Source organism: Sceloporus occidentalis, unplaced genomic scaffold, assembly GCF_023333645.1.
Source record: "Sceloporus occidentalis isolate IW3139 unplaced genomic scaffold, rSceOcc1.0.p SCAF_8, whole genome shotgun sequence".
Lineage (NCBI taxonomy): Eukaryota > Metazoa > Chordata > Lepidosauria > Squamata > Phrynosomatidae > Sceloporus > Sceloporus occidentalis.
In genome coordinates, this window is record NW_028316988.1 from 33009373 (window position 1) to 33032125 (window position 22753).

At 51.3% G+C, this 22753-nt stretch overlaps 4 protein-coding genes across 9 annotated transcripts in view; 1 reads left to right on the forward strand and 3 right to left on the reverse strand.

Moving 5' to 3' along the window:
• The first annotated feature begins 646 nt into the window (after positions 1–646).
• Positions 647–3712, forward strand: LOC149308601 (uncharacterized). Its single transcript, XM_089537090.1, has 3 exons — positions 647–1787; positions 2804–2977; positions 3422–3712. The coding sequence occupies exons 1-3, from the start codon at positions 647–649 to the stop codon at positions 3598–3600; spliced, it is 1494 nt and encodes a 497-aa protein (XP_089393216.1). The 3' UTR covers positions 3601–3712.
• A 933-nt stretch (positions 3713–4645) lies between these two features.
• On the reverse strand, positions 4646–10633 carry LOC149308602 (small ribosomal subunit protein eS4-like). The gene is made up of 7 exons (XM_089537123.1): positions 10151–10633; positions 9038–9115; positions 7799–7979; positions 6664–6761; positions 5812–5983; positions 5504–5661; positions 4646–4819 (listed from the first exon to the last, which is right to left on the reverse strand). The coding sequence occupies exons 1-7, from the start codon at positions 10631–10633 to the stop codon at positions 4718–4720; spliced, it is 1272 nt and encodes a 423-aa protein (XP_089393249.1). The 3' UTR covers positions 4646–4717.
• Positions 10634–11220: 587 nt separating this feature from the next.
• LOC149308603 (histone deacetylase 8-like) lies at positions 11221–18504 on the reverse strand. 4 transcript variants are annotated; one of them, XM_089536094.1, is made up of 11 exons: positions 18344–18504; positions 17162–17214; positions 16380–16510; positions 16030–16171; positions 15385–15497; positions 14465–14542; positions 13973–14081; positions 12882–13054; positions 12428–12522; positions 11932–12037; positions 11539–11646 (listed from the first exon to the last, which is right to left on the reverse strand). In XM_089536094.1, exons 1-11 carry the CDS (start codon positions 18464–18466, stop codon positions 11624–11626), a joined length of 1146 nt encoding a protein of 381 aa, XP_089392220.1. In that variant the 5' UTR covers positions 18467–18504; the 3' UTR covers positions 11539–11623. The 4 variants fall into 4 exon arrangements, with proteins under 4 accessions (XP_089392219.1, XP_089392221.1, XP_089392220.1 ...); XM_089536093.1 differs by lacking the exon at positions 12428–12522 and having other exon boundaries at positions 11221–11646; XM_089536095.1 differs by lacking the exons at positions 12428–12522; positions 18344–18504 and adding an exon at positions 17783–17898 and having other exon boundaries at positions 11221–11646.
• A 1003-nt stretch (positions 18505–19507) lies between these two features.
• Positions 19508–22753, reverse strand: part of PHKA1 (phosphorylase kinase regulatory subunit alpha 1) — a 33575-nt gene continuing 30329 nt past the window's right edge. Inside the window, exon 33 of one of the 3 annotated variants that reach the window (XM_089536097.1) lies at positions 19508–22270. In XM_089536097.1, coding sequence (XP_089392223.1) covers positions 22097–22270 — 174 coding nt within the window. In that variant the 3' untranslated portion in view covers positions 19508–22096. The remainder of the gene's footprint in view (positions 22271–22753) is intronic. The other 2 variants (XM_089536098.1, XM_089536099.1) reach the window with 2 other exon arrangements.

The following is a 22753-nucleotide window of genomic DNA, read 5'->3' on the forward strand; positions in this document are numbered from 1 at the left end:
AAAGTATAGCGCTGGGATTCCACTATAATGGCCACAGCTTCATCCTATGGAATCCTGGGGTTTGTAGTTTGGGGAGACATGAGGGCTCTGTGGCAGAGGATTCTTAATGCTCCTCCTAACCTAGGATTCCATGCCATGGCAGTCAAAAGTGTGTGGCGTGAAAGGGCCCTCAGCTAAATCCCATGACTCTTACTGCTGCGTCAGGTGCTCTCTGCTTGGAGCCTGTCCTGCTCACAGCCGTGGAGAAAAGGGGCAGCCTCTTTCAGGCTGGTCCTTCCAAGCCAGGGCCCTCCATGACCCCCACTTTGCCCCCTGCCAGGCCTTCAGCTGAGAGCAGCAGCAGGGAAGGGCTCCCGGTGGGTGTCACAGTCATTTCTGTGATGTAGGGCCTGCCCCCAGGGTTGCTTCACCGGGCAACAAGGGTGGCCTCCCCCTGCTCCCAAAGCCAGGGCCATGATGGTGGGGTGACAGCCCTTCTTCTTCCTCTTCCTCCTCCTCCTCCCTGCACCCCACCTACCCTCCTTCCTTCCTCCCTCCTTACCTCCCTCTGTTCTTTTGGGGTGATGGCATATAGGGAGGAGGCCTGAGGATGGTAGTGAGACCCCTCGGCATGGCCGTCTGAGGCAAGTGTTTCCTCCAAGGAAGCATGGAGAAGTATGAGACCATCCTCAGCATTGGCCAGGGCTCCAGTGCAGAGGTCTTCCTGATGCGGGATACCAAGACCAAGGAGCTCTTTGCCGTGAAAAAGGTCAAGACCATCCCGGGCAAGCGGCTGCGGGACAAGGAGGCCGTCCTGCGGGAGGTGGCCATCCTGCGACGGCTCCGGCATCCCCATGTGGTGACCTGCCACGACCACTTCCTGGACTCGGGGGGCTCCTACGTCTTCATTGTCCAGGAGTACTGCGATGGGGGCTCCCTGGAGGAGCACATTCGGGGCCAGAGCAAAGGGTCGCACTTCCCAGAGGGCACGGTCATGCGCTGGTTTGTTCAGCTGGCCATGGCCGTCCAGTACATCCATGCCCTGAAGATCCTCCACCGGGACATCAAATCCTCCAACGTCTTCCTCACCCAGGCCCGGATCCTGAAGCTGGGCGACTTTGGCATCTCCAAGGTGATGGACAGCACGGCTGACCTGGCCAGCACCTTTGTGGGCACCCCTTACTACCTGAGCCCCGAGCTCTGTGAGGACCTTCCCTACAGCTCCAAGGCCGATGTCTGGGCCCTGGGCTGTGTCCTCTTTGAGATGTGTGCCCTCCAGCCGCCCTTCCAGGCCCTCAGTCTCCTCGGCCTCTTCGCCAAGATTGTCAAGGGCCGCCAGGGCCCCGTTCCCAAGTGCTACTCCGTCCCCCTCCATGGCCTGATCTGCGCCATCCTGCAGAAGGACCCAGAGGAGAGGCCCTGCGCCACCACCATCCTGGCCTTCCCTTACGTCCAGGAGCACCTCAACCGATTCATCTTCCAGCAAGGAACGCCGATCCCCAAGAGCCGATCCCCACAGCCAGAGGTCTTCCAGGATGGAGATGGCAGCAAGCTCACTTGGCCCCCTGGGCAGCATGCGGTGGGATGTGCGGACGGCCAGGCCTTGGCTCTGGGGTCGGATCCACTGAGTTCCCAGCTGCAGCGCCATGACCAGGAGGAAACCTGGAGCATCTCCACAAGTGGTTCTCATTACTCGGCAGATTTTGAAGACACAGGTTCTTCCTATGCCAGCTGCAGCTCAGAGGAAGACGCGGCCTTCTGCACAGCAGCAACCGCCATGGGGACCCTGACGGAGGAGGAGGAGACGGGTAAGGGGCCAGGTATGCAGGTGTATATCCATGGTGAGAGTCTGCATGCCTCCCATTGCTCTGGGCAGGGAAAGCAATGGGACCTGGAGGATAAACAAGCAGTGGGAATAAGGGGAAGAGGGAGGGAGAAGGGCTGCAGCTTAGTAGCAGAGACCTACTGTATATACTCATGTATAAGTCTAGAAATTTAGGTTAAAAAATTGACCCCAAAAACCTGAGTCGACTTATCCATGGTCAATGTAAGTATTGTATCTTAACTCTTATTTAAAAGAAGGAACCATCTCCTGATGAAATGCAAGAATATAACATGTGAAGCTCCCGGCCTCCTTTACTCTCTCATCCAGTCTTAAGACTAAGCGCAGAGTTGTCTGCTGGACTTTTCTAAGTTCTTTGACATTGTTTTGCTTTGCTTCATCTTTTAGATCCTTTGCTATATGCCCCTAAATTTTTTCCTTGACTTATCCACGGGTCATAGCAAAATCTATAATTTTTGTCCCCAAACCTGTCGACTTATACACGAGGTCGGCTTATAGTCGAGTATATACGGTAGGTCTGCCTGCAGAAAGCCAGGTTCAATCCCCTCCATTGCCATGTAAAGCCAGGAAGGAGAAAATCCTCCCTGAAATTCTGGAGCCATGACTGCTGCCCTTCAGAGTTGCCAGTATTAGGCCAGACGAGTCAGTAAGCAAGGCAGCTTCTCTGGTTCCTGACTGGCCCTGAGAACACCCAGGCCTAATCCTTCCATGCCTGCTTATCCGAAGTCCCATGAATCTAAAACGAACCTTTGCTGACCTGATCTCTCCCCACCCCCCAAATGCAGGCAGAGGGCCATCCCCATTTTGCAGAGACCCCTCCACCCCAGTCTCCCATCCAGATGTTCCTAGGGAGGCAGCGGCCCCCAGAAGTGCAATCCCATAGCAGTTTTGTTGCAGATGGAAGTGTGCACCTCTCTTATGGTGACTCCTAAGCACTGCCATCCTCATAGATATCCAGCCATTGCCCTTCCTCTATTGCAGCTTCCGAGAACGAATGTGGTCTGACCAGTTATCCAGATGACTTTGAAGAGTCTGAGGGTGACCCGCAGGAACCCCTGCCTGAATGTGACCCTGATAGTGAGCTTGACCATGCCATGAAAGCGGTGAAGGACAGGATGCCCTCTCCCCCGCTGAGGGCCATGCAGAAGTCCAGAGGTAAGGCGATGCGGTCCCTCAAGACCCACCCACAAGATCCTGACCCTAAGACTGACAAAAGAAAAGCGAACTCACTCCAGGTCTCAGCTAAGTCTTTATAGGTACAAAGCCCAGGCTCTTATTAGGATTAGCCCTGTAGAGAGCTCTTTTAAATCAGTGTTTAAAGCCTGGAGTTGATCTCCCAACCTACTGAGACGGGCCATGTCGATTTGCAGTCGTGCAAGTCCTCCATGAAACCAGAACACATAGCAAACTTTTGTGCCCTGTGGCTCACTTTGTATCAAACACATGGAAGAGCCACAGCATGCGTCCAAAGAGACAAACTGCAGCCCACCACAAACCCCTGCCTCATAAAGCTTGTATTTTAAGTTTCTACAAAAGAAACGTGGGTTGTTTTTTTTGCAACAGACCCCCTGGAAATGTGTGCCTTTGTGTCCTTTACAGATGAAGATGTGTCTTGCGGAAGCGACAATGGCAGCTTCATCTCCAAGGATTTGGAGGGGCCCTCGGAGCTAGGATTGTGTTGGGATGACTGGGAGCGCCTGGAGGACTGCTGCCTGCTCCATCACTTAAACCTGGAGAGCAGCGAGGGAGAAGCAGGGTTCAGCACTGTGGCTGTGTGAGGGAGCCTGGGATGGGCACTAAGATGGTCCCTCCTCCTGGCAGAAGCAGGGGAAGAAGGGAGAAGGCCAGAGCATGCATCTCTGGCCAACCTGGCCACTTGAAAAGAGCACTGTGGGCACAAGAGGCTCTCCCAGGCAAAGGGGCAGTGCAACTGCTTTATGTACCGTGGTTGCTCAGCCACACAGCTTACACACTAGGGCTGGAACTGAGTTCAATTACTTGTGCAGACTGCAGTCATCGTCTTCCTCTGGCAAGAGAGGAGGAAGAGCCTTCGGAACCAGGCCCTCAGACATCAGTGACCATATACTGAATTGCTAGTGACAAAAGATTAGCCTCATATGCTGACGTTAGTAAATGGTGGCACATGCATTGCACCCACCTTCCAATTCCCCATCAAGTCAGAAAGCCTTGTAACCAACCCTCCTTCACATGCACAGTTCTGATTTCTTCCATGAATAAAACAGAGGAGATAAAAAGGCCTAATCAGTGAGAGCATTGGCAATGGTTGTCCGAATGGGGCGTGCAGCATAGGAATAAAGCCAAGACATTAAAGCCAACAGGGTACTGTGGTCTGAATGCTGGTCTAGGACTTTGTGAATACAGGGTTCAGATCACCACTTAGCTCATGGAAACCCACTGGTAGCCTTGGGAAAGTCACCCTCTCAGCCTCAGAGGAAGGCAGTGGGAAAGCTCCCCAGAATAAGCCTTGCCAAGAAAAAACTATGAAAGGGTTATGATGAATACAGCAACAACAAAAGGCATTGAAGGTTTGGTTCTCCAGGTGCTTTGGGCTTGTTCCCAGAATGCCTGATCACTGGCCATGCTAGCTGGAGCTTCTAGGATATGGAAGTCCAAAACTTCTAGAGGACCAAAGATGGAGAGGGATCCAGATGGGGAGACCCAACACACATTGTGGCCAATGGTCTGGTGAGGTAAGAGCTTCTCTCCCTGCCGCTTAATACTTCCCCATGGAATAGCCTAAAGGTCAGAGCCTGGTTCCCAACACATCTGCCCAGCCAGAGGAAAGGGAAGGAAATCCCAAAACCGAGTTTGGAACAGTTTTTATTTGTCAAAAAGGGGGCTCTGGGTGGGGCTCATCACCAGTGCTCCGGGGGCTCAGCCGCTGCTCTGCTTGGCTGCCAGTCTCTTGTCTCTCTCTTCAGCAATGGTGAGGCGGATTCCCTTCCCACGAGGCAGGGAGATCCAAGGCTTGTTACCCTAGAGCAATCGAGAGGAGAGGGTTAACGGGAAAAGGTCATTATGGGAGCCCAAAGACCCCTCTCTCCTATTTTCACCCAAGCAGAGCTAGATGACACTCAGCTCCACTCTTGTTCTGGGGGTTGAGCCAAAATAACCACAAGAGGAGAGCCTAGAGGAAGCCCCACTGAGGGTCCAACCCTACACATGCCCACTGGACAAGGCATCCACAATGAGCTCCGGCTTGCTCGAGTTAAGCACAGATAAGACTAATAATCTTTAAAAAAATACATTTTTAATGGAGTTGTAATCACCTATTCATATTATCACTTTCAAAATGTATATTATTGGATTTTAAAGTATGACTAACAAAGAAAACACACAGAAAGGAAAGAGAGCATAAACTGACCCATTTCCAAAAACACAGTATCTCGAATTGTGGGATTACATATAAAGGACTGCCTTGATATCTAGTGGAATGTAGGGTTCATAAACATTCTGGGTGGTTTGTATCTGAAATTTACAGTATAACTAAAATCAGAAGACAGAATTTTGCAACCCTTTGCTAGGCAGATTCCACAAATGGCTGCCCACATCTACCTTCTACACAGAACAGGCCATAAAAGGTGGAAAGGGATTCTCCCCCCAAAATTGCACCAATCTGCCCCCCTGAACATCCCACACCCCACGAATGGCCCCAATTACCTTGCCAATAACAAAGATGTTGGCCAGCCGGGTGGCAAAGCTGTTGCCATTGGCATCCTTCACATGGACGACATCAAAGGAGCCGGGATGCCTCTCCCGATTGGTGATAACACCGATACGCCCCAAGTTAGCCCCGCCAGTCACCATGCACAAGTTGCCTGAGGTGGGACAGAGAGGGGAGAAAAGATCAGAAGAGCCAAGTGGCCAGCCAAAGCTGGTCCAGCCGACCAGTGAAGCCACAGCCCCTCGCTTGCAGGGGAGGTTTCCGGGGAGAGCCAATGCATCTAGCCTGGGGATTGCGCCCGTACCTGTATCAAATTTGATGAAATCTGTGATCTTGCCCGTCTCTAAGTCAATCTGGATAGTGTCGTTCACCTTGATGAGAGGATCTGGGTAGCGGATGGTCCGGGCGTCGTGTGTGACAAGGTGGGGAATGCCCTTGGTTCCCACAAAGATCTTTCTAACCTTGCACAGCTTGTACTGGAAACAGAGGGAAGGGGGAGATAAAGAAAGGGAACTCCAAGCAGGGCCTTGGGGAAGAAAATCTGGTCGCCAGGCAGCATCCATCCCTGCCTGACAGTCATGAGCCTTTCCCCATTCTGAGCCTGGGAGGGTATCTACTTGGGACCTGGCAAATGGAAGATAGTGAACTCCAGAGCCCTGCATTTGCCTTTGGAGAAGGTTCAAGTGAACAAACTCCCATCACAAGTAAGTGCATCCTCAGAACTGCCAACAAGCTCATCTTTCCTATAGACTCTCCCTCCCATAGAGATTTAGGAACAAACTCACCCCCTCTCAGCCTATCTTTAGGGAGGAGGGAAAGGAAGATGCCCCAGGTTCATACTTTCGGCAGGGGATCAGACTGCTGCAACCACCAGCTCTGCCACTTAAGGGCAGTCAAGCCAGCTCTGAGCGCTGCCAAGGCCAGACCACTCCACTCCTCAGGCTAAAAGCCACAATTCTCTTCAATAATCTTCCGCTGCACTGAGACTTCAGGAAGCAGCTGTCAGCTCCAACTCCTCAGCAACCCATTAACTCAGGCACATATTTTGTTTGCCAGACCTCAGCCGGTCAGCCAAATGGCCCTGGATTTGTAACTCCTGACTCTCCCTCTTGGCTCAAGTGAGACCGCATTGCCCCACAGTCCCCAAGGGACTAACCTTGGCCTCTTCTGGCGTGATTCGGTGAACAGCAAACCGGCCCTTGGTGTCATAGACGAGGCGGAAGTGTTCACCCGTCTTCTCAATGCTGATCACATCTGATAAGAAGAATATAGTGGTCGGAATCAGCCAGTGTAGGGCATGCGCTCCCTGCGCCCCCATTCCTGTCTTCAAGAAGAGGCCAGGTTCTGTGAGCTTTTACATGGCACACCTTCAGAAGGGCCCAAGAGCACACCATGCCAGTGAAAGGACTGATGCAAACCGCCAGCCAGAATAAGCTGCACAATGGCAGGCGCTTGCCCAGAGGAACTGAAAGCAAACCATGCAGACTCCTGTAGCTGACTGGTGCGGCTATTAGAGCTGTGTAGTACCATCACCCTTGCCTGCTTCCCACCTTGAGAAACAAAACCCAGACCCTTGCTGAAACTTCCAGACATGCGTTTCAAAGCAAGAAAAAGGTTACACTACTAAGCAGACAGCTCTGTGGCGGAAATAAAGCTCTGAAAACCTGTTTTGGCCATGATGGATGGGAAATTTCAGGACCCACCATTTTGAAAAGTAACTGTTCCAAGCTATTGCCATAACAACACAGTTGGTATTTTACACAGTGTGTACTGGCCCTTCTACCCATTAACAGCAGGAATCCATGCTGCTACCACTGGAAGCCCCATAAAAACCACCAAGGGGATCTTGGTCAGACTAAACTAGTCACTCTTTTCAGGACACAGCAGACAGCAAGAAATAGCCATACATAAGCATGCGCATACACACAAGAGACTATGGCCTGTTACAGACAGCCAAAATAAAGCTGCTTCGAGTCACAGTGGAGGTATGGTGTTTCAATGATGCATGCGTCCTAAGAGTCCAGAAGCCACACCAAAGCCACGCTCCAGTCCTTAGGGCTGGAGCATGGCTTTGATGCGACTTCTGGACTCTTAGGACGCATGCATCATTCAAATACCATACCTCCACTGTGACTCGAAGCAGCTTTATTTTGGCTGTCTGTAACAGGCCTATGTCAGCCCAAAGATGAGCACCACCCCCAGGAAATAATCCTCATCCAGCTGCCCCATTAAGAGTCCAGCGCCTGTCCTATGCACCGCATGCCCAGAAAGGTGCCCCCCTCTCTGCTCACCCATGAAGCCAGCAGGGTAGGTGATGTCCGTGCGGACTTTGCCGTCTATTTTGATAAACCGCTGCATGCAGATCTTCTTCACCTCGTCACCAGTCAGGGCATACTTCAGCCTGTTCCTGAGGAAGATGATGAGTGGAAGGCATTCCCTCAGTTTGTGGGGTCCTGTGGACGGTCGGGGTGCCTAGAAAACCCAAGCAGGTCACAAGGAAGGCATTACGCTCCAGGAGAGCTACCACAGACAAGAAAGTAGGGCCAAAGCTACTAGGCCCTTCGCAGGGGTCCCCTTTAAAGTAAAACAGGCAGCAGTCCTATGCCCCAAGCATGATGCTCCAAGCACAGCCACAGCGGGCATTCAGAGATTACGCTCTCTTCATGTTTTGCCCTATAACAGGCCACCCATAAACAGGATGGTAGCTGCAAGCGCTTCTACTCCCTGCTTGGCCCAGGCTGCTTTTGGAGACAGTAAGCACAAAGCCCTCATCCTGACCAGGACTCTCTTTCTGCTCTGCTTGGGAATACATCTTCCTAAACCCACTTCTGCTACACTTATGAGGCAGTTGGCACGATCCCCCCCCACAAACAGGCCCTGCCACAAATCTGAAGAAGGCACAAATGTTCGGAATCCATCCAATTTCCCACCCCCAGAGAAAGCAGCCAATACACCCGAAGCTCACTAAAGAGAAGACAACAGATAATTCCACCTTTCTCTGCCTTGTATTTCGAAGCATAAATGCTTGACTCAAACAGGGCAGCCTGGAGTTGTGCCCTCTGTACCTGTTCTATGCCCTGTTTGCAGTCTTCTAAGGAGTGAGCAATAATGGCCCTGTATGTACAGAAAGGGTGACCCAAAAGCCAACGCTGCATTCCCATTAACTAGGAACACAACCATGCAATTGATCTGGAACAGGGACCATTGCTCCTGTATCTAGAATAGGTCCAACAAAGGTCCTTACTCTGTTCCTCCCAAGTGGGCATGGAACAGCTTTATTTCGTAGAATCACAGAGTCGGAAGAGATCCCAAAAAGGGCCCTGATCCAGTCCAAGCCCATTCTGCCATGAAGGAACTCACAAAGCATCCTGACAGATGGCCATCTGCCCAATGGCAGCATCCAGGCAGAGAGGGCGGCTCAAGTGGGCCACGTACCCACGCCTGGCCCTTTCCAGAGGGACGCAACACGGCGCCACAGCATTTGAGCCCCTTTCGGAAGCGTTTCGAAGCGTGACGCCCAGTGTACTTACAAAGACCCCCGTCAGTTTGTCCAGCATCCAATGCTTTGGAGCCGCAACACGCTTCAGGTGCTTCTTGGGTCCACGAGCCTAAAATAAAGAGGGCGCAAAGGGACATGCGTTACGCACATTTGCTCTGCGTGGAAGAAAATATGGATTATGGATACAAGAACCCTTTTGATCAGCAAAAAGGTGCCCCTGTTTTGGATATACATGCGTCCCTCCATATTCGCTGGGGTTAGGGCACATGACCCCCGTGAACATGCGGAAACCGCAAGTAACAAAAGACCACTTTTTACCCGAGAGAACGCCTCTCTAGGAATCTCTAGGTCCCCCAGTGCAACTTTTTGTTAAAGTTGACCATAGAGTTGAGCTGGAGGACTTAGATATTCCCAGAGAGGAAACCTGTGAATAATCTGATCTGCAAATATGGAGGGATGAGTATATTTCTGCACGGTCCCCAAAAGGTCCTGAAAGTGGTGCAGAAACCCCGGGAGAAGAGCGCACTGTGCTCTTGTGGGGCTTCTGCCAGGACTCCATTTCCCCTTATTTTATTGCATGTACAAACCAACCGAACTCCGCCCGAGACAAAGGGGCAGGGCTTACTATCTCGACCCATATGCCTACCCCTCTCATCCTATTCGCTTGGCAGTGCTACGTATCCGCATTGGCCACAGAGGCATTGCCGTCCCACTTCGGCTGCTCTGCCACTGAAACCCAGGGATACGATGCCGCCATCTCAGGGTTTCTGAGTCAGGGTTTGCCTGAAGGAAGGCAGCGGAGGAGGAGAAGGAGGAGTCCCGTTTCCTGCAAAGGCCCAGCCAGAGGAGCCCCGGGGAGCCCCCGACCCACGAAGAAGCCGAACCCGGAGGAGGGAACTGGGCCCCAGAACTCCTGCCCAGGGCAGCCCCCTGCTTCCTCCCGCCATCATCATCCTCCCGGCCCGAGGCCCGCCGCCCGCATCCCCTCCTTGGCGCCCCGAGCGCCCTTCCCCGGCCATATCGCGGCCTCCCGTCGGACGAGGCTCCCCCGCTCCTCCCGGCCAAGAGCGGGCCTCCTGGGCGCCGCCGCCCCCGAGGATGGCGAGGGATTCCCGGCGAGGAAAAGCCCCTGCCGCGTACTCACCATGGCTGCGCTCCGCAGGGAAAGGGAGGCCGCTTCCGCTCCCGGCCGGATATCCGGTCCCAGGGGTGGGAGGGGCCTGGCTCCGCTGGCGCGCAGCACACAACAGCGCCACCTGCCGGCCGGCGGAGCCAGGAATGGCGATGGGGAAGCCTGGCTGCTGGGCGGCTCGCGTCCTCCTTTCCCCGGACGCTTCAGCCTCCAAGGCGCCCTCCGTTTGGAGCAAGGGCTTTTCCTCGGGAGGGGCCAGAGGCGGCTAATGCAAAGGCACAGCTTGGCAACTTGAGAAAAAGTAACTTCGCTGCCTTTTGCAAGGTCCTCCCAAGAGTTTTGGACTTCAGCCCCAGCCAGCCTCGAGTGAGGCTCAGGGATTCTGGGAGAGGAAGTACAAAACATGATCTGGAGGCTCAGGTGCTTTAGGATGCGCAGCTTCACTAAATGGAGGAGGAGGAGGAGGAATATTACACGGCTCCAGTGCTGGCGCATAGTCAGCTGCAGGCGTTTGTGGCAACAGTGAGGCAAAGAGGAATGTCTTTTGTATAGAGGGCCATGAAAGTTACTTTTTAAAAAGTAACTGGACCGGCAGGGAACATCCCAAATTGTACATCTACTCAAAGTGCTGGTCTTCCTCTGTGTCTCCCACATCCTGCTCCCTCTCAAGGAACTTCCTCCCGCAGGCCAGCCAACTGGTCAGTCCAACTGGACAGTCGCTCCAACAGCAGATCTCCCCCAGAGACTGGGCAGACTGGAAGGAGGTCTGTGCAGGTGGGTCCTTCTGACAGAGGCAGACAGGATTCCTGATGCCAGGCTGGAGCTTCAGAGTTACTTTTGGGGACTACAGCCGCCAAGCAAGTCTACCAAAAGAGCAACTGCCCTTCTAAGAACAGACAAAGTGGCTCAGCCTCTGGGGACCATCCCTTATAGATCTGTGTCTTGCAGTGGAAGCAGCCTGAGGAAGCGGGCAAAGCCAAAACTGACTGAGCCCAGAACTGATGATGGGAAAGAACTGGAGTCTGGGATGATGATGAAGAGGAAGAGGAGGAGGTCAGGAACCATGTGCAAAACCAGGCAGCAAATATATCAAACACTTTATTGTTCAAGGCAAACAGCTTTCCAAAACAGCCTCCTTCCAGGCAGCAAAAGAGGCAGGGACGTTGCTCCCTGCTCCCTCCAATTGTACAATTGCCCCCCAACCTTCTAACAGCTGATCCCAAAGGAGGAGGCGACCAGTTAGACTGAAAGAGCCAAGCCCTCTTCAGATGCATCAGAACCAGAGAACCAACTCCTTCAGAAAAACAGAAACATCGGCAGCAGTGGTTGGTCGGTAGGTCACAGAGATCTCCCTGAGGATCACGGCCAGCAACGTCAGGAGCCCCAACGTGGCTCTTTCTTCAGATCCCCCCAGAAGCCCCTGACTGCTCCATCGTGACACTCTCTGGTCCAGGAGGCATTTGGCACGGATGGAGACAGGGCTGGCTACGCCACATGCTTCAGGTTTCCTGCAAACAGAACAACTCTCACAAAGGTGTCCTTTTCCTGGAGGGCTGAGGAGGTGGTCCTGGCCCTGTGCCCTTCTTCCCCCCTCAGCCACAACCCAATCCCTGGACGACGCCAGCAACACTCAGGGGGTGGTCAAAAGAGTGAAGGGACCAGGATGATAACAAACTGAGTATGTATGGCAATACGGTATTCAGCCTCTTGTCCCACCTTCTTGCGCTTGGACATTGCAACCTGGCCAAAGGAGGGAAAAGGTGGCCATGGTTCTGCCCTTCCCAACATCTCACCTTTCACACAGCTGAGGATTTCTTGGATTCTTTTTGGTTCGTTGCGATCCGGTCTGCAACTTGGCGTGATTTCCAAGACATAATCTGGGCCATATTCTGTGAAGAACTGAAAAAGAAGCAGTAGAAAGTCATGGAGAGGCAAAATAGAGGCAAGGCACCTCTGGAGCCACAGAGAAGGGAAGGGATGAATCCTGATGCCTCCCTGTCCCATCTAAGTCTGTGACTTTCAATCCAAAGTGTCTTACTCTCACTCTCTTACTGTGACTAAAACAATTCCTTTCTGGCACAGAGTCTCTGTTTCTCTCTGCCTCTCATCTCTTCACCTCCACACCTTTCCTATGTGTACAAGCCCATTTCCACCAAAGAGGAGCAAGACCTTGTGTTACTAGCAGAAGCAATTAAAGCAGGGGTGGGGCAAGTACCCCAGAGGAAGGAAAATGGCCTTTGGAGCTTAGCTCTTGTTCTCCAAAATGGGGAGGGATGTTCAGGGCCTTACCTCGTGATCTGGGATCTCTGAGGATAACGTTCTCCCAAGAATGACTGCTGTCAAATATGTCCAGCACCTGGCTGTGTTAGCAAGATGGTAGCCCCCTGTCTCCAGGAACAAATGATTATCAAGTTCAGAAGAAGAAAAAAGGGTCAAAAAGAGAAGGAAGAAGGGAGGAAGGAGAGAGAGAGAGAAAAGGAGAGGTGAATCCAAGGAGCATATAGCACTTGGTCCAGATCCTGCCCAACTGGGCAAAGGGCTAGAGCGATGGCACCAGGAAGCCAAAACAGCTCCAAGAAACTTGTGTTGGTTCACTGACCCAACAGTCAAGGGTTGCAGGCGGCCACAAAAGAGGAATAAAATAAGAGGATCCAAGGAAATTCCCCATTGGACCAGGACCAATAACATTGCAATGGGCTCCACTGCTCTTCCGAGCAGCGCCTCTTCCTCCTCAGGCACTCACCTCCTCCCAGAATGAGGGTCGGGAGCTGCCATTGCAAGACGTATCTCAGGCATTTGCCAATCCCTTCGGGGGTCAGGTTAAATGAGCACATGGGGTCCCCAGCGATGGTGTCTGCCCCCAACTGTAGGACTACGGCTTCAGGGCTGAACGCCACATAGACCTCCTTCAGCACCCTGCAGAATATTTTGGGTAGGGAGGAAGACCACGAGAGATGCCACAGAGGACACTACATCCTCCAAACCCACATACACCCCTCATCCCCCTGAGCTCCACACTGCACAGCAGATTTCCTGCTACAGTGAATGATGCCTGGGCATAGTAAGAACCCCAGTCTGGTTTTGTTCTTGGGGAGCAGAGCACCTCAGTTCCACATAAAGAGAAGTTGGAAAAAGCACAGAGGGCCTCTTGTATATTGCTAAGTGAAATTAGTCTCATGACTGGCAGGAGCACAGGCAGCTAGGCTTGCATATTATGTGAGAAAAAACAAGGGAAAATGATGCCACTGGGAATCAAAGGGTTGTTTTATGTTGGGAACCAGCCTCCAATAGAGCAAATGAAAGGTTGGGAGCCAGACACAGCCACTGCCTCCCATTTACTCAGAACAGAGCAGTGTCCCAAATAATAATCATTTTAAAATAGCAAAGAACACTCCAGATGCTGAAGAGTGGAGCTGAGACACAGTCAAAGAGGTTTCAGATTTCCTCTTTCCTTGCGATGTGAGGGATTCTGATGCATCATGCAAGCCATGCTCCCAACTCTGCTGTTGGGAAGCATTCCCTGCCTATTGCTGCTGCAGACCTTTCCTCTGCACAAAGTCTGGGGAAGCGCCAAAGCCTTAGGCCCAGTTTTAGCAGCTCACCTGGAGGAAGGGCAAAGAGGCCTATATGCACAGTGCAAGACAACACTCCCTATTTCAGGTCAAGGATGGAGTGCTAGCCCCGCTAGGTGAGGCAGAAGTCCCAGGGCCCCCGATAGTGCAGAAGAGGGCAAGGCCAGTGAGTGGAAGGAAGGAAGGAAGACCCTTCTCCCAAACGATCCAGGGCCCCATGGGAGGATGGGCACCAACTGGGACTGCCGAGGGAAATGCTTACGTCTCACAGATCTGGTAGTATCGCTCATCCTGGATGCCGTCCTGGATGGGCACATTGACGCTGTAGTAGCGCCCCTTCCCCAGGCCCACGTCCGTCACGTCTCCCGTTCCTGAGCAAGAGGCACAAAGGGGAATTTGAGAGGCATGAACCAAGCAGGAGCTTCCTCTGAGAGAAGAGCAGGACTTGCCCAGGGTCACCCAGTGGGTTTCCATGGCAGAGCGGGGATTCAAACCCTGGTGTCTCAGAATCCCAGTCCAATACTCCAACCACAATACCATGCTGGCTCTCAAAGTTTTGGTGATCATATCCTGGGGTTTTTTTTTGTCCAGATTTATTCAGAGGGGGGTTGCTCTTGCCTTCCTCTGAGAGTGACTTTCCCAAGATCACCCACTGATTTTTCATGGCTGAGTTAGGATGGAAACCCTAGTCTCCCAGAGTATTGTTCCAGCACATAAACCACTACACCACACTTGCTCAGGCCATACTCCTTACCTGGGAAAAATCCGGGTGAAAATTTATGCAGAGACACCGTCATGACTTTGGGGGTGAAGCTAAAGGCATCTTCTACACCTGTTGGAAGGAGGGTAAGAGAAAGTAAAAGGCAATGATCATCCCCCTCTCAACACAGTCACTTCAGCCACTCCGGTGAGATGGCAGTCCATCGCAGAAGGGAAGGGAGCTCAGTTAGATAGGACTGAAAGTTGGCTCAACGGAACATCTGTCTTTAGCCAAGAGAGAGCCAGACTCTAGACTGGGATCTGATAGAAGAATTTGAGGTGACAGTGGGAAAAGCAGGAACCGCAGAAGATTTAGAACAGAGAGTTGGGACATGGAAGGTACGACCCAGCAGCCATCCTTTTCCAGTCCCAAGCTTCTATAGCCCTGTGGCTTAGAAAACTTGGAAGTAAATTAGAATATGGAAGGGGTCCCCCTGAACCCAGCCAGGGGCTGGCAGAACACACCACCAAAGTCAGGAGAAGAAGTGGCTGTACTTAAAAGTCAATGTCCTGCTGTCATGGAACCATAGTTTTGTGTTCAAATGTTGAAACGGATTTTCCACACAACTTCTTTCCAAAACAGGGAGGGAAAATGGATGCTTCCCCCTCTATAGTATCCTCCAAATTTCAAAGACTGATTTCACCACAATATATATATATATATATATATATATATATATATATATACATACACACACACACACACATACATACACAGATATGAACATATACTTTTCTAGATGAATCAGAAACCTTGATAGGTGGAAGACTCCAAGCCAAAACCAGTGAAACACATGAGCTTCTGAAGGGGAGGCTGATGAGCAAAGTGGGGTGCAGTTTTCATTTAGGGGAAACTAATGAACACAACAGTAGCAAGGCAAGGCCTGGTTGCCAAAGTGCTGGAAGGACCCTTACCGTCCCCATGATGCAGATCAAGGTCGATGTAGAGAACACGGTCAAACTTCTTGCGCAGCTGTAAGATGCCCAGGACAGCATCGTTCAGGTAACAGAAACCAGAAGCTTCATCTCTGCAAACGTGCATGAAGGGTGGGACTTAAGAAGCTGCTCTACGCACCCTGAGACTTTTCACCAGCAGACAACTACCTTTCTGTTTAGACGGACTTTTGGTCTGTCACTGGAGAGCCAGAAGAGCCTTTTAATGGGCATCCTCTACTTTTATGCTTTAAATGTATTTTAAAATATTTTTAAAATATTTTAACGTGATTGCTGATTTAATGTTCTTTTTTACTTTTGCACCATATGCTGTTTTTACTGCACTCTGTTTTAACCCACACTGCAAGCCAACTTGGGTCCCTAATTAATTAATTAATACTGGATGGGGGGTTTCTGTGAGATGAAGCACCCCCCAAGTAACTTTTTCAAACTCTGTGCCTCCTCCTCAGTATCCCTCTGCCCCATAGCTTTGCTTTTCCTCCTCCAGTGCCTCTCCCAGCCTCTCCTTTTCTTCTTCCACATCTGCAGTTATCCCACTATGCGCAACACAGACAGACACCTGGCCAAGTCCCTGCCCCTGGATATGATGAGAAGGCACCCCCTTACTTCTTGGCGTGATGCCAGCCTCCTGGCCAGTTGATGGCCACCTTGCACTTGCCATCCACCAAGCACCGGGCGGCTGTGATGGTGGCTCCCCCCACGGCTGCCGCATAGTCAAAGATCCCTTCTGTGGTTGGGCAGTCATAGCCTGGAGAGATCGAAAGGAAATAGCGATTTTGTGTGTGGGGTGGGGATAGGATGAGAGCCCCCCCAAAGACCCCCAACTCAAACAGCCTTGACTCATAATTGGAGAGGAGGAGCAACAGCACCCAGAGTGGGCAGGCTTTTGGCAGGCTGCGCTGCCAGCCTGGACAGGGTCTCTCCTCTCAACAGCCTCACATGGACCATCTCCTTACCCAGTCCATATTCTCCAGATTCCGGATGGTCATCGTCGCCCTCTTCGCTGACCTTCTGCAGATGCTGCAAGTAGCCATCGGTATGGAAGGTGGCCATCTCCTCCATGGAAGCCACTTTGGGCTGGACAATCCTGGGAAGACCAAGGGAACGGCATGTGAGCCAGGGCCAGTGCTGGCAGAGCAGACATGGTCACTGGCACAGAAGAGCAGGCATGGTCACTGGCACAGAAGAGCAGGCATGGTCACTGCCACTTCTGCAGCAGTTGGTCTAGATGGTTCCTGGGTCCCTGCTTCCCCCAGCCCTGCATGCAATCGGATTCTGATAAAAACCTTTTTAAAGAACCAGAAGGACTTAGGAAGAGTAAGCTCTGCATATAATTAAACCGTGAACTCTATATGACAGCAAACAGACTCCAGAAATCCCTCAGTATTAAGCAGAAAACACTAGGACAGCTGGGCAATAATCCGCCCCAATGGGCAGAGGCATTTGTAACTCTCAGGCCCAAAGGACCCAAGAGGGCTGTGGCATGCGGTTCTGACCTGGAGCAATGGATGGAAGCAATGGGAAAAGGCATTCCAGCTCAACATTAGGAGGGACTTCCTGACAGTAAGAGCTGTTAGACAGTGGACCAAGTTCCCTTGGAGGATGGTGGAGTCTCCTTCCTTGGAAGTCTTTAAACAGAGGCTGGGTGGCCATCTGTTGGGGATGCTTTGAGTGTGAGTTCCTGCATGGCAGAAGCCCTTATGGTCCCTTCGAAGTCTATGATCCTATGACCTCCTACCTCATGTGGTTGAGCAGGGAGTAGGCTCTGATCAAGGAATGCACCATGCTGGCCTGTACAAAAGAGAGATCGGAGATCAGCGTCGCCCTTGTTGCACTTGCCAGCCCTGCGCACGCTCCGCTTGCCACACAAACACACCTCTACAGCCATGCCTTGTAAAAACAAACCCCACCAAGACTCAAAGGGGCTGAAGCTGTCCCTCTGCACCAACGGCAGTCAAGAGAAAGGAAGCGGGTTTGCCCTGCGCTGCAGAGGAGGGCTGCGGATGCCAGCCCAGGGAGAGAGGGGCTTTGGGGGAAGGCTGGGCTGGCTTAGGCTTCATTCATTCTTATTAGCTAGGATCCCCAGAGCCACCGCCCCGACCCCACTGCAGTTGCCACGGCTGTGTCCTCTGGGATCCTGGGGATTGTAGTCTTAAAGGTGGGCCGCCCCAGGGCCCTTCCGCCCCACACAGCCCCAGACCATTCCTTTGCTTATGCATCTACTGCATTTACACCCGGCTCTTCAGACACAAAGGCTCCCAGAGGGGCCTGCAGATCCTCAGTCAGACCTTTCCCTGCCCTGCTCAGGCTTACAGTCTAAAGAAGCCAGGGCACAAAGGCCAAAGGAAGTGGCACTGACCAGCCACAGCTGCCCAGGCGCCTTCCTTCCTCCTGAGGAAGCTGGGCTCTGCGTTCAAAGGTATAGCCATGTTAGTCTCTGGGGCCAGTAGAGAGAGAGAGAGAGAGAGGTCTTGATCTGTTTCCTAAAGTACTGGGTTCTAGCACTGTTTCGATCCTTGTAGCAGCTCAGCTCTCCCTTAACAGAACGATCTGTGTTCCTTTCTAACCGTGTGGCGTTGTCAACGTCGTGAGCTGCTGCCCTGGGCCCAGTCTTCTTGGCAGAAGGGCGGGATACAAACAGAGATAACAGCAGTAATAGCCACCGCTGGGATGAAGGACCTGGGGCTTGTAGTCGTTCCGGGGAGGCGGGCGGCAGAGGCAGGGGACCCCGCCCCTCTCCCTGAACTACCAATCCCAGGATGCCCCAGGAGGTTGCCATGGCAGCCGAGGCGCCGGCGGCGAAAGGGAGTGGGCCTCCCTTTCGGAGCCCTGCTGGGGCCCCTTTCCCTCCCAACCACCGCCGGCCTCTCCCTCGGGAGCTCCGGTCCCCCGGATCCCTCTCCTTCTCCTTGCGACCCACCCTCTGGGGCACTTTGCAGAGAGCGTCGCACCGCGCCACGTACTCCGCGCTGAACACGTAGCAGCACTCCGGCGCCGGAAGAAGAGGAGCCGCCGACACCGCCGCCGCCGCCGCCGCCGCCATTGGCGCCCAGACGGAACGCACGCGCCGCGCCCACAGTTCCACGCCGGGCACTTCCGGTTGGCGCACACCGAACTTCCTGCCGCGAGGCACCATGGGGGCTGTAGTTCTTTGGCGGAAAGGAGCCTTTGCCTTGAGGGGAGGAGGAGGAGGAGGAGGCTGAGGCCTAGGAAAGCTCAGGCCGCCAACTGCTACTACTACCACCACCACTACCATTATTAAACTGTTATCCACAAAGAGCTGTAAATTTCCAGAGCACTGTACAGAATGATCAGACTGATTAAAATAAATACGTAAAACCTGCAGCAGGAGGCATACGCTCTAGAAACAATAATTAATCATAATCATAATCATAATTATATTTATTCCTTATACCCCGCTCTTCAGCCACAAAGGCTCTCAGAGAGCAGCTTACAAAATATAATGGTAAAATAATACTTTTATTATTCAATATAATAATAAAATAAAAATAAAATCTATTATTATTAATATCGTTTAAATAGAAACAATATAAACTTTTGTTGTGGTTGTTGTTGTGTTTATGTTTATTTATATCCCACCGTTTCCCCAAAACTGGGACTCGGGGCAGTTCACAAAATTAAAAAAAAAGTACAATTAAAAGCATACAAAAAACGCGACATTAAAATAGAATATCATTCTGTCGTTTATACAAACAAAACCCTGTCAGTGATCACTTGCGTTTGTTCAATGGCCAGCGCAGCTTCCCTGCTGAGTCCGTTCGTTTCTTCTCAAGATCTCTCTTTATAGACCGATTTAAAGTAGAGGGGAGGCTGAAAGTTACAGTCCCTGTTTTAGAAAAAAAAAGTAACTTTCCCCCCTAATAATTAAGTGTTTTTATTTGTTTTGTAGCAACAGTAAGTGACAAATAGAGCCGAGGCCTATATCTAAACTTGCATCATAGCTATCTTTTTGTGGGGTAATAGTCCTAAAGACATTGCTCAGATGCGTTACTTGATGAAGTTGGGAGCAAAGTAACTTTCCCAAGAAGAATAGCTTGATGAGGAGGAAGTCTGATAGCAAATGGGTTCAATAAAAACTGACCAACCCTCCAAAAAAAGTGTGTGGTTTCTGTTGCCCATTACAAACAAAAAGTGACTTTTCCCAAGCTCTGCTTTAAACTCCAGAATCCAAGCGTCAGTAGGAAACGACACAAAAAGCGCGATGAAACGGAGATGCTTTATTAGAGGCCTTATTTCAAGTCTTCAAAACAAATATATATCCTACATCAAATGGTACAGTATTAGCATTTTTAAAAATAACATTAGGGCCCAAAACCAAAGCCCAAATGTGGCTAGTTGCAGCTCAACATCACTCTTGCATCGGGGGGAAACGCCAAACAAACGCCAAAGATAAAAATGCTCAGTTTCCAAAAGCCATCTGGCTCAAGAGCCTTGTTGGACAACAGACAGTGCAAAGGAGTACAACGGTGAACGGTTGTGAAAGTGTGCAAAGGGATCTTGCACCATGTTTAAGACTGAGAGAAAGAAGTTGTAGCATCAGCTTTCAGAGACTTGCATCTGGGGAAGTAGATCAAATCTACAATAGCTTCTGCTACATCCTCTTTTCTCAGTTAGGTCCCATCCACACTGCAGAAATAATCCAGTTTGAGACCGCTTTAATTGCCCTGGCTCAGTGTTATGGGATTCTGGGTACTGTAGTTTTCTGAGACATTTAGCTTTCTCCATTAGAGAACTCTGGGACCACAACAAACTACAATTCCCACCATTTATTTGGGTTATTTCTGCAGTGTGTTTGGGACTGTAGTTTCCCTTTGCAAGTGTTTTGGACCTCAGCTCCCAGAGTGCCAGCCAACTTGGCCGACAGCTAGGGATTCTGGGAGCTGAAGTCCAAAACACCTGGAGGACCAAAGTTTGGGAACCATTATCCAGCTACAAGATCCCTTTGCATCCTGATAATTCCAGACTAACACATCTGTGTCTCTGAATTCCAGTCATGAAAGTGCACTGAGGAGTAACAGCCCCAGAGTCACAGGGACAGAGGACACGGCTCCAAAGAAGGCGCACTCCAGTTGGGCATCTGTCTCGCAATGGCATGCCGCTTCTTCTGCTGGCTCTCTGGCATTAAAAAATTGGCACTTGAATTCAGAGAAACAAACACACTTACCAGAGCGCACAGCTCAGTTGCTCCAAACCATTAGAAAGGGTTTCAGCAACCCATCTCTCCCCAGAAGCATCACCACATCCCCCTCCAAGGGATAAGGCACCAGCTGCAACTGGCACTTCCTTTGGGGTGTCAAAGCCTCTGTGTGTGACATTCCCCTTTCTGCAGCAAATGGATATTCGGTGAACTCTTTTGTCCCAGAAAAGAGTCACGTCTGGCAAGGAGGACTCCTCACACACATACACACGCTTGCACACACTCATCAGTCCCAAACACACACAACACAGTCGTACTTGCAAGTGGACCTCCTCCACTTGCAAAGTGCTTTCTGCTCCTTCCAAAGCTTTGGACTGTCCTTGTCAAGATGGGAGCTTCCCCCTTCCCTAAGTCTTTGGAACAAGAAGGCAGAGAAACCCTCCGCAAAGGACAAGGTTTGCACAACTGCTCCCACCTCCAAAAGCAAGAGCCAAGCACTTGCTTGAGATCTTGTCTGTGGAGCTTCTTGCTTTCAATCTCTTGAGAGACCCAGGAAGACATGAGGAGGAAAGGGAGAGTCCCCATCCCACTTAAGAGCACTTGCCACCTATGGAGTGCGCCTGATGTGGCTTTTGTTTTGCCTTGGAGAAAAATCACTGGTTTATTCATTTGTTCCTACAGCTTCTTGTGTCACAGAGGTTTGCAGCCTGTTCAGACTGACCAAGACCCTCCCGTGAGTCCTCTCTTTCTAAGACTCACTGCAAATGGGAAGACCTTGCCCACACTAGGACTGGCGATTATATGTAAATACAAAGGTTACATTCATTAAAAGGCACTTGGAGCAGGAGGTTTCTCCTGGACAGACTGCAGAGAAGAGATTTTGGAGAAGACCTCAAGATCAGACAGCATCAGCAGCAACAGAGTCGGCTCTGTACATTCATTCAAGTCAACAGGCAAAAACCCAGCCCCAGAGAGAGAAAACCCCACTCAGTAACAAAATCCGCAGCTGCCAAAGTGGGAAGGAGCCAAAATCACACTGAAGGGCAGCAGTGGAAAGCAGACCCACCAAAGGAAAAAGGCTAACAAGCACCTTCCCTGCAGTTGTCGTTGTGCGCATGTTAGCATTTTATATGTGGGTCTCTAGGGAGCAGCTCCAACGAAAGCAAGCTTATGGAGCAGGACCCCTTTGCCTCTAAAATTTCCCCACAGCCTTCAGAGAAGCAGCCATCCAAAGCAGTGCAAAACAGCCTTCGCCCTGAGGGTCAGGCTGGATCCAGGCCAGAAACCTCCTTGGCTGAGAAACGGAGTGTGCAGCACTCTTGACCATACACAGAGAGCCCCCCGTTTCCCTGCAAAAGCCCCAGAGGACTCCCTTTCTGCTTGGCCAAGGGGCTGTTGCTTCCAGGTCCAAGACAGTCCCATCCCAGGCAGACTTGTCCAGCTGAGAGGATGGAGACCTGCTGGAGCTGCTGAGAAGGCAGCGGAGGCTGGCCTTGGTGAGAATCCTGGCGAGGCTCACTGCATGGCGCAGCCACTGCTGGGCAGGAAGTCCTGGACGTAGGTGACCACGGCTTTGGAGAGGTAGGTCATGGTGCCATAGCGTCCACTCGGGGCACTGTCATAGAGCAAAGTGCAGATGCCTGTGGCTGGGTCCCTCTCCAGCATGTTGTCGTCCGCACCCAGGATTTTCTGCAAAAAGAGAAAGGCAAAAGAAACAGTGGGAAGAAGAATTCAAAGACATAGCCAGCCAAACAAGTCTGGAGACATTTATTTAATTGTATGTTTACTGATTACTGCTATTCACTGAGATAGCCATTGTTGGTCTGCTTTAGCATAAAAAGACATAAAGGAATCCCGTTGTACCTTGGAGATTAACCAGGAAGAGGAAGTTCCTAGCACAGGTTTTTGTGGATTGCAGCTCTGGCAAAGTGGAATGTACTCCATGAAAGCTAAAACTAGTCTCAGAGGCGGTGACTGGATTCCTGTATGTGTTTTTAAGTTTACCATGCAACCTGCTTTTGCAGCAATTGAAAATTAGGAATAAATGAGAGAAAGAAGAGATTTTCACCTTTCATTTTGCAGATGTAACATACTTTGCATATTCAAGAGAGCTTTGGCTGCAGATGCCCCCAGATCTCTAGCCTATGTCTGTTTCTCGCACACCCACAAAGA

Excerpts from the sequence above, each read along its gene's own strand:
- LOC149308601 (XM_089537090.1), top strand. The coding sequence starts at position 647 with ATGGAGAAGTATGAGACCATCCTCAGCATTGGCCAGGGCTCCAGTGCA. Across the intron at positions 1,788-2,803 it reads GACGGAGGAGGAGGAGACGG|CTTCCGAGAACGAATGTGGT; the intron begins GTAAGGGGCCAG and ends CCTCTATTGCAG. Across the intron at positions 2,978-3,421 it reads GGCCATGCAGAAGTCCAGAG|ATGAAGATGTGTCTTGCGGA; the intron begins GTAAGGCGATGC and ends TGTCCTTTACAG.
- LOC149308602 (XM_089537123.1), bottom strand. The coding sequence starts at position 10,633 with ATGCGCCAGCACTGGAGCCGTGTAATATTCCTCCTCCTCCTCCTCCAT. Across the intron at positions 6,762-7,798 it reads CTACCCTGCTGGCTTCATGG|ATGTGATCAGCATTGAGAAG; the intron begins GTGAGCAGAGAG and ends TCTTCTTATCAG. Across the intron at positions 5,984-6,663 it reads TCACGCCAGAAGAGGCCAAG|TACAAGCTGTGCAAGGTTAG; the intron begins GTTAGTCCCTTG and ends CTCTGTTTCCAG.
- LOC149308603 (XM_089536093.1), bottom strand. The coding sequence starts at position 18,466 with ATGGCGGCGGCGGCGGCGGCGGCGGTGTCGGCGGCTCCTCTTCTTCCG. Across the intron at positions 17,215-18,343 it reads TCTGCAAAGTGCCCCAGAGG|GCCAGCATGGTGCATTCCTT; the intron begins GTGGGTCGCAAG and ends TCTTTTGTACAG. Across the intron at positions 15,498-16,029 it reads GGCTGGCATCACGCCAAGAA|AGATGAAGCTTCTGGTTTCT; the intron begins GTAAGGGGGTGC and ends GCACGTTTGCAG.